This window comes from Sinocyclocheilus rhinocerous, unplaced genomic scaffold (assembly GCF_001515625.1).
Source record: "Sinocyclocheilus rhinocerous isolate Xijiao unplaced genomic scaffold, SAMN03320098_v1.1 scaffold2267, whole genome shotgun sequence".
NCBI lineage: Eukaryota > Metazoa > Chordata > Actinopteri > Cypriniformes > Cyprinidae > Sinocyclocheilus > Sinocyclocheilus rhinocerous.
In genome coordinates this window covers 998,902-1,012,304 of record NW_015625573.1, presented here as the reverse complement: position 1 = coordinate 1,012,304, position 13,403 = coordinate 998,902, and the positions used below count along the sequence as shown (strand labels likewise).

At 38.2% G+C, this 13,403-nt stretch overlaps 1 protein-coding gene across 1 annotated transcript in view; it reads left to right on the top strand.

The window, feature by feature from the left end:
- The window catches only part of LOC107750961 (unconventional myosin-If-like), a 17,550-nt gene extending 6,875 nt beyond the window's left edge, over positions 1-10,675 (top strand). The window contains exons 8-28 of the mRNA XM_016566540.1: positions 813-947; positions 1,067-1,199; positions 1,359-1,555; positions 1,662-1,742; positions 2,464-2,550; positions 2,648-2,734; positions 2,842-3,009; positions 3,128-3,213; positions 3,487-3,568; positions 3,669-3,775; positions 3,872-3,970; positions 5,970-6,114; positions 6,262-6,376; positions 6,785-6,954; positions 7,186-7,331; positions 9,015-9,161; positions 9,245-9,393; positions 9,491-9,550; positions 9,676-9,901; positions 9,986-10,158; positions 10,238-10,675. Coding sequence (XP_016422026.1) covers positions 813-947; positions 1,067-1,199; positions 1,359-1,555; positions 1,662-1,742; positions 2,464-2,550; positions 2,648-2,734; positions 2,842-3,009; positions 3,128-3,213; positions 3,487-3,568; positions 3,669-3,775; positions 3,872-3,970; positions 5,970-6,114; positions 6,262-6,376; positions 6,785-6,954; positions 7,186-7,331; positions 9,015-9,161; positions 9,245-9,393; positions 9,491-9,550; positions 9,676-9,901; positions 9,986-10,158; positions 10,238-10,314 — 2,670 coding nt within the window. The 3' untranslated portion in view covers positions 10,315-10,675. The remainder of the gene's footprint in view (positions 1-812; positions 948-1,066; positions 1,200-1,358; positions 1,556-1,661; positions 1,743-2,463; positions 2,551-2,647; positions 2,735-2,841; positions 3,010-3,127; positions 3,214-3,486; positions 3,569-3,668; positions 3,776-3,871; positions 3,971-5,969; positions 6,115-6,261; positions 6,377-6,784; positions 6,955-7,185; positions 7,332-9,014; positions 9,162-9,244; positions 9,394-9,490; positions 9,551-9,675; positions 9,902-9,985; positions 10,159-10,237) is intronic.
- The last annotated feature ends 2,728 nt before the right edge of the window (positions 10,676-13,403 follow it).

Genomic DNA, 13,403 nt, shown 5'->3' with positions numbered 1-13,403 from the left:
TAATTAATTAAATTAATTATAAAAATATGTAATTTTTCCCAGAGCTGCATCTGGAAAATTCATAGAATTATATTATGCTCATTATGCTCTTTTACAAAGTCTTGATTTTGTTTTGGGGGTGTACGAAAAACACATTATTTTTTCACATATTTTACATTATTACAACACCTCTCTCCCCAGTCTGGCATGAACGGCTCGAATAGTTCCTGTATCAAATGAAGGCCCACCTTCTAAATACGAAATGTGCTGTGATTGGTTAGCCGGGCCAGTGTATGTTGTGATTGGCAACACTCGGTGCCTGGTCGGGAAATGTCATGCCCCTTACCATAGCCTCCTGCGAGCTTCAGTGTAAATATTGCGTCAAAATCAAATCAATTTGAGCGCGATTTAAACCCGGATGATTGTAACCACTCTAAGTTCGTCTGCCTTGGGAAAGCTAGCGTGTCTCTGACATAGTGATAACACTCGTTGCCTTCTTTAGTGCAGCTCAACCAGGTCTCGTCCCATTTGTCGATATTTGTGATATCACAAATCCAGGAAAATATGCGTTGTCGTCCAAACGTGTTATTCGTTGTAGTTGTTGAAAAGTGATTTCTGTTAAATAAAATATCTCCTTTTGAAGTGGACTTTGAACTTTGTAACTTTGCAGATCTTTTTTATGCTCAAACAGCAACATTACAGACTTACTAAAGTTGAAAAAGTCATGTTGTTGATTACACTAAATTTTATACTGTGTAATCACAGTATACTGATGGGCCACATGGATGGCTATTGAATTAAACACCTCTCTTTCTCTCTCTCTCTTTTTTTAGCTAATAGATGGTTGCACGCCTCAGCAGAGGGAAGAATTGGGAATTATGACCCCAGATTACTACTACTACCTGAACCAGTCTGGAACATACAAGGTTGATGGAACTAATGACAGCAAGGACTTCCAAGAAACAATGGTACATATTTTCATCAATATTATCATGCCAAATTATGTGTATCTCTTCTTAGATACATTGAGAACAGTTCAGTTTCTGCTACTAAGACCTTTCTTAACCCTGATTTTTGATGTCTACAGGAAGCCATGCAGGTGATCGGCATACCAGAGATGTTTCAGAGGCAGGCGCTGCAGATTGTAGCTGGCATCTTACATCTGGGCGCTGTCAATTTCATTGAGGCGGGAAACTACGCACAGGTGGAGAGCACGGACTGTGAGTGATATGTAGATGAAGCTTGCCTATTTGCTGTTCTGAGATCACTCAGTAAAATTCTGAAACCATTGACTGTCATAATAGCGACTGATTATTTGTATCTTTGTAAATGTTCTGTTAGACTTTGCGTTGACATCTTTTACCCTGCTTTCAACCCAGTACTGGCGTTCCCTGCATACTTGCTTGGCATCGACCAAAACCGTCTACAGGAGAAACTCACCAGCAGGAAAATGGACTCCAAATGGGGTGGTAAATCTGAATCCATTGATGTGACTCTGAACAGAGAACAAGCATGCTACACGCGTGACGCTCTCTCCAAAGCACTTTACGCCCGTCTGTTTGACTACCTTGTTGAGGTTAGCAAACAGCGCATGAACACCCAATAACCGTTGGTTGAGAGGAAAAAAGGTAATTTATTATTATTAAAAAAAAAAAAAATTTTGTCTCTCTCTGTTTGAGCAGGCAATAAATAAAGCCATGCAGAAACCCATTGAGGAGCTCAGTGTTGGTGTTCTGGATATTTATGGATTTGAAATTTTCCAGGTGAATATCCTCTCCTTTTATTGATTGTTATTAAATATTATAATGAGGGAATTTTAACCTTCTAATCATTAATCAGTCAATAAGTCATATTTGTAATTTTAATTTACTCTAAATATGCATTGCCATTCAAAAGTTTGGGGTCAGTAAGAGTAATATTAAAAAGAAAGAAAGAATGAAATTACTACTTTTATTTAGCAAGAATGTCTCAAGTGACAGTAAATACATTTATGATGTTACAAAATATTTCTATTGCAAATAAATGCTGCTCTTTTGAACTTTATATTCATCAAAGAATCCTGAAAAAATTTATCAGTGTTTCCACAAAAACATTAAGCAGCACAGCTGTTTTCAACATTGATAATAAGAATTGTTTCCAAATTAGCATATTATTAATTTAATTGCACCAAATTAGCATATTATTAATTTAAATATATTAAAATAGATCATTTTAAAATTTTAATAATATTTCACAGTATTGGTCTTTTTACTCTATTAGTGAACAAATAAATGCAGCCTTGGTGAAAATAAGAGACTTATTTCAGTAACATTACAAAAATCGACCCCAAACATTTGCATGGAAGACATATTGTGTGTGTGTGTGTGTGTGTGTGTGTTATGATTATTTTCAAGTGTTAAGGTTCTTAAGTAACTTTCTGTGGAAAAATTTGTCAATTTGAATTTAATTCTATTATTAATAACAATTCTATATTTGTTTCTCTAGAGGAATGGTTTTGAGCAGTTCTGTATCAACTTTGTGAATGAAAAGTTGCAGCAGATCTTTATTGAGCTGACACTGAAAGCAGAACAGGTACAACAAACAAACTTTCATTATTCTTTTCACTATATCTCTCTTGATGTGTGTAAAGTCTCAGTCTGACAGACTTATTGTTCTTTACGTCCCACAGGAAGAGTATGTACAGGAGGGCATTAAATGGACACCCATAGAATACTTTAACAACAAAGTTGTGTGTGACTTAATAGAAAATAAACTGGTAAGCCTGTAGAGAGGCTGTGCTATATTCATTATTAATAACAATTCATAATAATAATCATTTTTATTAGCTTTGTCAGCTGTAACCCCGTTCCCCCTCAATCCCAGAATCCTCCCGGCATCATGAGCGTGCTGGATGATGTGTGCGCTACCATGCACGCCAAAGGAGATGGTGCTGATATGACTCTGCTTCAGAAGCTACAGGCTGCGGTGGGGACACACGAGCACTTCAACAACTGGAACTCTGGTTTCGTCATTCACCACTACGCTGGCAAGGTGTGTTCTGACTTTTGATCTGTAGTGCTTTCCAACCAAAAATCTTACCAAACCCAACCTTTTGAACAGTAGTGTAGCACTCCTAAATTGCTTCTTATTGCCTACTTCTTTGATTCAGGTGTCGTATGATATCAGCGGTTTCTGTGAGCGAAACAGAGATGTGCTTTTTCCTGATCTCATAGAATTGATGCAAAGCAGCCAATAGTAAGAGCTAATTCTCTCTTTCTCTCTCGTCGTAAGCATTGTTTATATTTAGAGGTTGTTTTAGGTTTGGTAAAGGGTAGAGAACTTAATGTAACAGAAAGCCAAGGACACAACAGAACAAAGACAGATGAGTGTAATCAATTTTCCCTGCAATAAGATCAACTGGTTTTCTTCTCCTGGAAAGCGCTTGCAAATTGACATAACCCATTTTTTCCGTAATCTCAATAAATATGTTCCAAACATCCCAAAATATTGATCTCCCTGGCATTGCAGTGACTTCATCCGGAGCCTCTTCCCAGAAAACCTCAACACGGATAAGAAAGCTAGACCGACCACCGCTAGCTCGAAGATCAAAGTAAGACCAATGTTTATAATAAACTCTTACTCTTCTGAGGATCAGCACACCTGCCACATTTCCTTTATCTGGAGTCATTTATTGACTGTCTGGTCCACAGAGACAGGCCAATGAGTTGGTTAGCACACTGATGAAGTGCACACCGCACTACATCCGCTGCATCAAACCCAACGAGACCAAGAGGCCCAAAGACTGGGAGGAGAGCAGGTGAGCTCATACAAATAAGACTCCAGATATTTCGCAAAGATGTTGTAAATGAACTACAACATGTGCTATTAATTAATTTCACTTTTATGTTCCTAGAGCGAAACATCAGGTGGAATATCTTGGTTTGAGGGAAAATATTAGGGTACGACGTGCCGGCTTTGCTTATCGTAGAATCTTCCAGAAGTTTTTACAGAGGTAAGAGTAAGCCCGAAAAAATATGTTGGACATAAAATATCTTTTAAAATATGTTTTATATGGATATTTTAGTAGCATTGCAGTCCAATACTTGAATTAGCTGTGGGGTTTTCCAGTTAAGTAAATTAACCTCAGGTGAGGGAGCTCAAATAAATTAGTCTCGGGTGTTAATCTCTGCGGAAATATCGCTGCTGTGTTAATCTTGACCTCTCAGGAGTGCTAATTTTAGGGGTGATTTCCCAGGTGTGGTTAATCTCAGCGCTAACTGAAACACACTTGTGTTTTGCTAGGAATGCCATTCTAACAGCAGAGACGTGGCCATGTTGGCAAGGTGCGGAACAGCAGGGCGTTTTGCACCTCTTGCGTTCTGTTAACATGGACACGGATCAGTACCAAATGGGAAATGGACACCCATAGAATACTTTAACAACAAAGTTGTGTGTGACTTAATAGAAAATAAACTGGTAAGCCTGTAGAGAGGCTGTGCTATATTCATTATTAATAACAATTCATAATAATAATCATTTTTATTAGCTTTGTCAGCTGTAACCCCGTTCCCCCTCAATCCCAGAATCCTCCCGGCATCATGAGCGTGCTGGATGATGTGTGCGCTACCATGCACGCCAAAGGAGATGGTGCTGATATGACTCTGCTTCAGAAGCTACAGGCTGCGGTGGGGACACACGAGCACTTCAACAACTGGAACTCTGGTTTCGTCATTCACCACTACGCTGGCAAGGTGTGTTCTGACTTTTGATCTGTAGTGCTTTCCAACCAAAAATCTTACCAAACCCAACCTTTTGAACAGTAGTGTAGCACTCCTAAATTGCTTCTTATTGCCTACTTCTTTGATTCAGGTGTCGTATGATATCAGCGGTTTCTGTGAGCGAAACAGAGATGTGCTTTTTCCTGATCTCATAGAATTGATGCAAAGCAGCCAATAGTAAGAGCTAATTCTCTCTTTCTCTCTCGTCGTAAGCATTGTTTATATTTAGAGGTTGTTTTAGGTTTGGTAAAGGGTAGAGAACTTAATATAACAGGAAGCCAGGAACAACAGAACAAAGACAGATGAGTGTAATCAATTTTCCCTGCAATAAGATCAACTGGTTTTCTTCTCCTGGAAAGATTGACATAACTGACATAACCCATTTTTTCCGTAATCTCAATAAATATGTTCCAAACATCCCAAAATATTGGCATTGCAGTCATTGCAGTGACTTCATCCGGAGCCTCTTCCCAGAAAACCTCAACACGGATAAGAAAGCTAGACCGACCACCGCTAGCTCGAAGATCAAAGTAAGACCAATGTTTATAATAAACTCTTACTCTTCTGAGGATCAGCACACCTGCCACATTTCCTTTATCTGGAGTCATTTATTGACTGTCTGGTCCACAGAGACAGGCCAATGAGTTGGTTAGCACACTGATGAAGTGCACACCGCACTACATCCGCTGCATCAAACCCAACGAGACCAAGAGGCCCAAAGACTGGGAGGAGAGCAGGTGAGCTCATACAAATAAGACTCCAGATATTTCGCAAAGATGTTGTAAATGAACTACAACATGTGCTATTAATTAATTTCACTTTTATGTTCCTAGAGCGAAACATCAGGTGGAATATCTTGGTTTGAGGGAAAATATTAGGGTACGACGTGCCGGCTTTGCTTATCGTAGAATCTTCCAGAAGTTTTTACAGAGGTAAGAGTAAGCCCGAAAAAATATGTTGGACATAAAATATCTTTTAAAATATGTTTTATATGGATATTTTAGTAGCATTGCAGTCCAATACTTGAATTAGCTGTGGGGTTTTCCAGTTAAGTAAATTAACCTCAGGTGAGGGAGCTCAAATAAATTAGTCTCGGGTGTTAATCTCTGCGGAAATATCGCTGCTGTGTTAATCTTGACCTCTCAGGAGTGCTAATTTTAGGGGTGATTTCCCAGGTGTGTTAATCTCTGCGCTAGTGTCTCAGGTAACAGAAAAGCACTTGTGTTTTGCTAGGTATGCCATTCTAACAGCAGAGACGTGGCCACATTGGCGTGGTGCGGAACAGCAGGGCGTTTTGCACCTCTTGCGTTCTGTAAACATGGACACGGATCAGTACCAAATGGGACACGCCAAAGTCTTCATCAAGAATCCAGAGTCGGTGAGGCTCGGAAAATCACAAAATTAATTAAAGAAAAGACACAGGACACCTAAAATAAGGCCTAAAAAGAAGGGCATAAATAAACTGTTGGTCAAATCTGGACTTTCCCTTAAATCCTGTTTCAACTCCCATTTCTTTTAACTGCAGCTATTTTTGCTGGAGGAGATGCGAGAGAGGAAGTTTGACACATTTGCCAGAACCATCCAGAAGGCGTGGAGGAAATACATCGCCAGGAAGAAATATGAACAGATGCGGGAGGAGGGTGAGTTCAAGTTTATAAAACCTGGAGACTTCTTCCATAGAGCCTAACATGCCTAACAGCATCCTAACAGTCACAGAACTTCATAAGTGACTGATCGAAACAGTCTACCATGTGCCACACAAACAGTGTTTCCATTCATTTCACAAGACTTTGCTGTTAGCATTATGCTAAGCTAATGGCAGGACCCTCTAATAAACATAAAAATACACTGCATATACAAATATTGGATACAATATTCTATTTTTAATTATACCCAACTATTTTAGGTGATTTGAAATTGAATACATTTATTTATAATCCTCGTTTCTGTTTTGTAATGTTTACATTGCATATGGTATGCACTGTAATAGCAAATTTTATATATGAGGTTGTACCCTGTCTTTCTCTCTCTCTCTGTGTAATTTTCAGCCTCTGATATACTGTATAACTTTAAAGAACGACGTAAGAATAGTATAAACAGGAACTTTGTTGGCGATTACCTGGGAATGGAAGAGAGGCCTGAACTCCGGCAGTTCATGGCCAAGAGAGAGCGAGTTGACTTTGCAGACTCGGTCAACAAGTTTGACCGTAGGTTCAAGGTGAGAAACTAATAAGCAAAAATGATGTGTAGTGTTCCTTTCAAACGTTTGGAGTCTGTAAGATTTGTAATGTTTTTAAAAGAAGTCTCTAAAATGCTGATTTGGTGTCCAAAAAAACATTTCTTCTTATTATCAGTGTTGACAACAGTTGTGCTGCTTAATATTTTAGTGGAAACCGTGATACAATTCAGGATTCTTGGGTTCAGGATTATTTCTCGCTGTTTTCTTTAGTCTATAAAGAGGGATCTGATATTGACACCGAAATCCATCTACCTAATCGGTCGGGAAAAGATAAAGAAAGGACCAGAGAAAGGCCACATAAAGGAAGTTCTGAAAAGAAAGCTTGAAATTGGAAGTGTCCGTTTGATCTCTTTGAGGTAAGTAGCTGCCTCATACCACCTGTTTTACAGGTTATAAGTCTATGCTGGTGCAACATGAATATATATTTTAAGAAACATGTATGATTGTAACCACAAACAAAAGGGTGGATTCTTAGTCTAGAAATATAGTGGCATTTTTGTAATTTAACAAGGAACAGCTAGATGATTTGTAAATATTCAACTTTATTTAACTAAATATCTCAATTGCAAATCCAAAAAGGCATTACACATTTAGCTAGATATACACCTGTTTTTAAAAATCATTGTCTGTTATGTTAGCTCTTTATTTTGCTCTCTGGGCCTGAGCAAATGCAATAAAGCCGTTCATTTATTCAGTGTCTGCTTCATACACAATAGTGCTTACATGCAGATTTATTTCTGTGTGACACAAACAAGCTGCCAGACCACCACTGCTGCTACAGCAGAAGAGCTTATACGGAAGTTCTGCTGGGTCAAACTATTTGCAAAATGCAAAAAGGAAATTAGCAAACAGGAAATCAGTTCATATTTATGGCAGCTCAGTTCTTTTTTTCTGCCTTATATGGCAAGTCTGAGAGAGAATGAAAGTGTTTTTGAAGAAGAGGGAGAGGGATGGTGATCGTCTACTCCTTATGATGAGGATTATATGATGATATATCAAAGACACATGAAGATAATGTGAAAATCAATTACGCATTAGTCAATAATAACATTTGCTGTGCTTTGATATTTCATCAGTCATGCCCTCTCTCATCTCCTCTTCTCTTCTGTCCTTAATTGCTCTTAATTCTTCTTCTTCTTCTTCAGTATTTTAATTGTCCAGCACCATTTGAGCTGTTTGAGTTTTGCCTGACTGATGAGAAAACGTCATTTGTTGGATTTCATTTATATATGAATTTACTGTTAGGTCTTCCTTGACGTGGTTTCTTCATAATCACACCCAAAACTGTTAATATCTTTTATACTTAAAACTTAAAAATGCTAATACTGAATGGTATCTATTATTTGGAAAAAAATGTTGAAAGGAACACAATTCTGTTCTGGTATCGATGAAGGCTTAAAGATGGGGCTATAGGGGATTTTTTTAATGTTTTTGAAAAAATCTCTTATACTGTTTTTACTGTATTGAAAAAAACATTGTGAACTATTACTACAATTTAAAAGAACTGTTTTCTATTTTAATATGTTCTAAAATGTAATTTCATCCTGTGATGGCAAATATTTTTAGCAGCCATTACTCCAGTCCTCAGTGTCACATGATCTGCTGATTTGGAGCTTATTTCTTATATTTGACAATGTTGAAAACAGTTGTGCTGCTAAATATTTTTGTGGAAACCATAATAAAATTTTTAGGGTTCTTGAATAGACTACTAAAAATAAATAGAAAAATTAAATAGAAAGTTCAAAAGAACTTTCTTTTTTTTTAAACATAAAACATTATAAATGTATTTACTCTCTCTCTTGACCAATTGAATGAATCCTTGATTTAAAGTATTAATTTCTTTCCAAAAAAAATAAGAAAAGAAAATAAAGAAAAGTTTTAGAAACACTGACCAAGACCACCCTAGAAACGCCCTCGAAAACACTGGGCGAATACTGGGAAAGTTATATTGAAAACTTCACATTCTGAGTTTTGCTTGGACAAGCACCATATTTTCTTCAGGAAATGTAAAAAATGAGTCTTCCTTCATTTCCCAACAGCACAAGGCAAGATGACTTCTTCATCCTTCACGAGAATGAGTATGACAGTCTGCTGGAGTCCACATTTAAGACTGAGTTCCTCAGTCTGCTTTGCAAACGTTATGAGGAGCAGACCCGAAGCAAACTCTCACTGTCCTTCAGCGACAGGTGCTGATAACTCTCTGTCTCTCGTTTATAGCATTAGACTCATTCCAGAGCAGTACAGAAACTGATAGTAATATTTTGTGCAGGCTGGAGTTCCGTGTGAAGAAGGAGGGCTGGGGTGGAGGCGGCACACGTGTGGTGGTTTTCCAGAGGGGACAGACTGATGCAGCCGTCATCAAACCTGGAGGAAAGACCCTTACTATCTCTATAGGAGATGGACTACCAAAGACATCCAGTATGTGAGATGGATGGATGGATGGATGAAGAGTGTCAACAGTGGCACAAAAACTGTTCGTTGAGCTTCACTGCGTGTTCTTTTTGTTTTTCTCCAGAGCCAACAAGGAAAAGCATGCCACAGAGTCATGGAGGAAGAAACCAGCCACGGCACAGAGGTAAAATTCCTAATTTATGTAATTAAGTTAAAATTCTGAGCTATAATTGCTATGCTGAACCATGTGGATACATTTTTTCCCCTCTATATTTATTGAAACCCTCTATATGATATGATTTTTGACAGGGGGCCATCAGAACGGGGCTGCGCAGTTTGCCCGGGCTGGTACTCAACAGCAGCGTTACTCGCAGCAGCAGAGGGAAGCGACGTACTCCATGCCAGTGAGGAACCCTCCACCTAGCAACGCTCTTCCTAAACTGGGATCGCAGAAGAATCGAAGAGGCTCAAGGCCAGCCCAGAATCAGTCCACAAACCTTGACTTCCTCAATGTGCCTGATCAGGGCATGTCAGGGTAAGAAAACACAGATGCACATGCCCCTACAAAAACATCTCAAAACCAGTTTTTGTAAATACTAAACAGTCTAAAACTTTCCAGAATGCAGCGGAAAAGGAGCATCAGTCAACGGCCTCCACCGGCCCCCTCTAGCCGTCCCAAACCTCAGCCCCGACCACAGGGCCCTCGTTGCAGAGCGCTTTACCAGTATTTTGGCCAAGATGTGGATGAAATTAGTTTTGATGTCAATGACATCATAGAACTTATCAGTGAAGGTGAGACCTGGAAATAAGAATGTTGTGAATTAGATTTAGGCTGTTGAATGTTTCTAATGCTCCTCTGGGTTTCCTGCAGATTCATCGGGGTGGTGGCGAGGGCGGATTCATGGGAAGGAGGGTCTCTTTCCTGGGAACTATGTGGAGAAGATTTAACCTCTGCATGTCAACGAGGTCACACTGATGAACCTGCAACCCTGACTTTTGACCTCTAACCTCCACTAGATCATGGAATTTGGACTCAAGCCAGTGACAAGATCAGTGACTTGTCATCAGTTTGTAGGATTTTTTGCAGAATGTTATGAAATTTTTTTAAAGAGACAAATTTGTTGGTACAATTTTCAGGCTAAGAGAGAGCATACACTGTTTACAAAGACTCTGCACTGTCCACAAATGACCACTTGACTGTGCTGTTGTGCAGTCTGATGGATTTGAGAGAATGGTTTCTTTTTTTCAAAGGGAAGAACAACAATCACAGCCTTTTCCTTAATTTTTGTGTCTAGTTTCCTGAAATTTCCTGTAATATGTAAAAATATTTTCTATGGATTAATTTTTTTACCATTTTTTCTCTTCTCATCTGTGTAAAATCTTCATAAAAAAGTATAAATTGATGTCTGAACAGTATTAAAGAGAGCTTTGTTTAAAAGATTTCAATGCTGCACTATATTAAAATTTAAATGACATCCCAAAATAAAAATATAAGCAATATATATATAGGATATTTGTACAGGATACAATATACAAGACAACAAAAAATATTTCCTGATGTTTTAGCCTCAAATGTGATTATACAAGTTTGCATCTGGATGTAGTTATTACCTCACGAGGCAGTGAAAACTTGCACTTGTCTTGGCCAGTAAACTTGTTCCAGAAAATTGGAGCCAAGCCTAAATAACTTCACCATGGAAATGTGTTTCTCTTCTCATCTGTGTAAAATCTTCATAAAAAAGTATAAATTGATGTCTGAACAGTATTAAAGAGAGCTTTGTTTAAAAGATTTCAATGCTGCACTATATTAAAATTTAAATGACATCCCAAAATAAAAATATAAGCAATATATATATAGGATATTTGTACAGGATACAATGTACAAGACAACAAAAAATATTTCCTGATGTTTTAGCCTCAAATGTGATTATACAAGTTTGCATCTGGAAGTATGTAGTTATTACCTCACGAGGCAGTGAAAACTTGCACTTGTCTTGGCCAGTAAACTTGTTCCAGAAAATTGGAGCCAAGCCTAAATAACTTCACCATGGAAATGTGTTTTTCCTTGTTTCCTTTTCCCCTTGTCTAATTTCTGTGGTACATGCATTTGATGTGATATTTGGATTGGATTTTCAATTGAATAGAGGTTATTAGCCCCTGGCACAAAAGGTGTCTGACAGAAAGGTGAATGACAGAAAAACGTGTTCTTCGCAGGTGGGTGGGAGGACTGCTTGAGCAGGTGAGTTCAGATTGAAAGTTCTCTCCCTGACAGGTGCACAGAGATGCTACAACAAGAAGCATTATGAGAGTCGGGCCTCATTTTCCATGCTAAACATTTATGCAAAAACCAGCATGTTGCTGAGTGTGAAAACTAATACAAATTTAAGCATGGACATTTGCATGTGATCTTCATGTTTATGAGGGCTAACTGCAGCAGTTTCATCTATATGTTCCTATTGTTTCTTTTAGGATATTTGTACAGGATACAATGTAGAGAACAACATGAATTCACTATAGTAACCAGTACCAGAATACCTATTACTGCTTTAAAATGATGAATATTGAATCTTGAACAGCTTGAGCCTACACAAGTCATGTTGTTTCTTTTCTTTTTTTAACATCAGATGACAGTAGAGAAAATTACCTTTGTATGCTTGTTTTTAATCAAGTTTATCAAATCTTGGTGTCAGTTTGATTTGATTTAATTTAATTTAATTATATTTATTTGTATAGCCCTGGCTGGCACGTATTTAACTATAATACTTACAAAACTATGGTCATATTTATTCAAACACAATAGACAATGTAATACAACCTTTATAGAGCTGAATATTTATATATTGCCACTTGTTGCGGTAAACTGTGGAGAAAATAAAAACGTAAAAAAAGTACTACCGAAATAAGGGTAATTAAGTACAATACTTTAAATTTGCACGAAAGCAAATAAATAAATAAAGTAACAAGTGTGGTAACCTGAGAGCAACTGTGCCATAAACTTCGGTTACCATGGTAAATTTCTCTAAGGGGGGGGGGCTGTATGTGGCCACCTTTTTCCTTTTAACGAAGTTAAATTTAGGCAAATACTGAAACTGTAAATATTTTTGCGGTTAATGAGTTGAATGGGCGTCAAATATTCGACAGGTGAGGTGCAGGTAAACTTGACCTCAGCTCGTTAAACTTGTGCTGCAGATCGTGCCAGAGGCGGGCGCGTGGCAGCCGCTCTCGTGGAAAACGGTGCGTTTCGGAACGATAGCTTCACTATACAGTGGCACAATGAGGAATGCTACTGTTCGCTCGGTTTCACCTGAACCCTCCAGGTGATGTCACAACGCGAGACCCGAGTAACAAGATCGGGGACATTTCACCCCTACTTAAACCTGACACATGCGCGCGGCTGTGGATGCGTTTTTGAGAGGTAAGCGATATTTATTACTTTTTAAAATCTAAGATCGTTTGGTACTATCGATTTGAGAGAGTTTATATAAGATACGCATGTTAGTCTAATCATAAGCGTTTCGGTCATTGTAGTGTATGCTTTCTCTGTAATTCTGTGCTGTACTCCCCTACCAATTAATTTATTCTCCAGAGGATTGACTTTTCCCGGGTGAATGATCCGTGCTCTGCGAGGTAATGATACGTACAAGACCACAGATCCAGTGGTTAAATGTGGTTGTACGATGATAAATGACTGTATTATATGACATATTGGCTAACTGAAAACTTTGTGAGCTCAGAAAAGGTCACCTGGTGTTTAAAATGGCAACAATAATTCCAGTCACTGGAAATAATTTTGCTACACTTGCATGCAAAACTTGCTTAGGCAAGAGAAACCTGTCATTTTCAGTTTATTTTAGAATAGTACAGATTTTGAATTATCCCACTGAATCGAATCTTTTGATCTGTTCACTAAAAGATTCATTTTGTGTGATATGAACGAGTCACTGAATCAACTAGTCCGTTAAAAGCAGTTTTGACCGAAACAGTTCAGCGTAGGACCGGTTCACACTGAATTCGTTTTTGCGTTAAAGAATACGAGA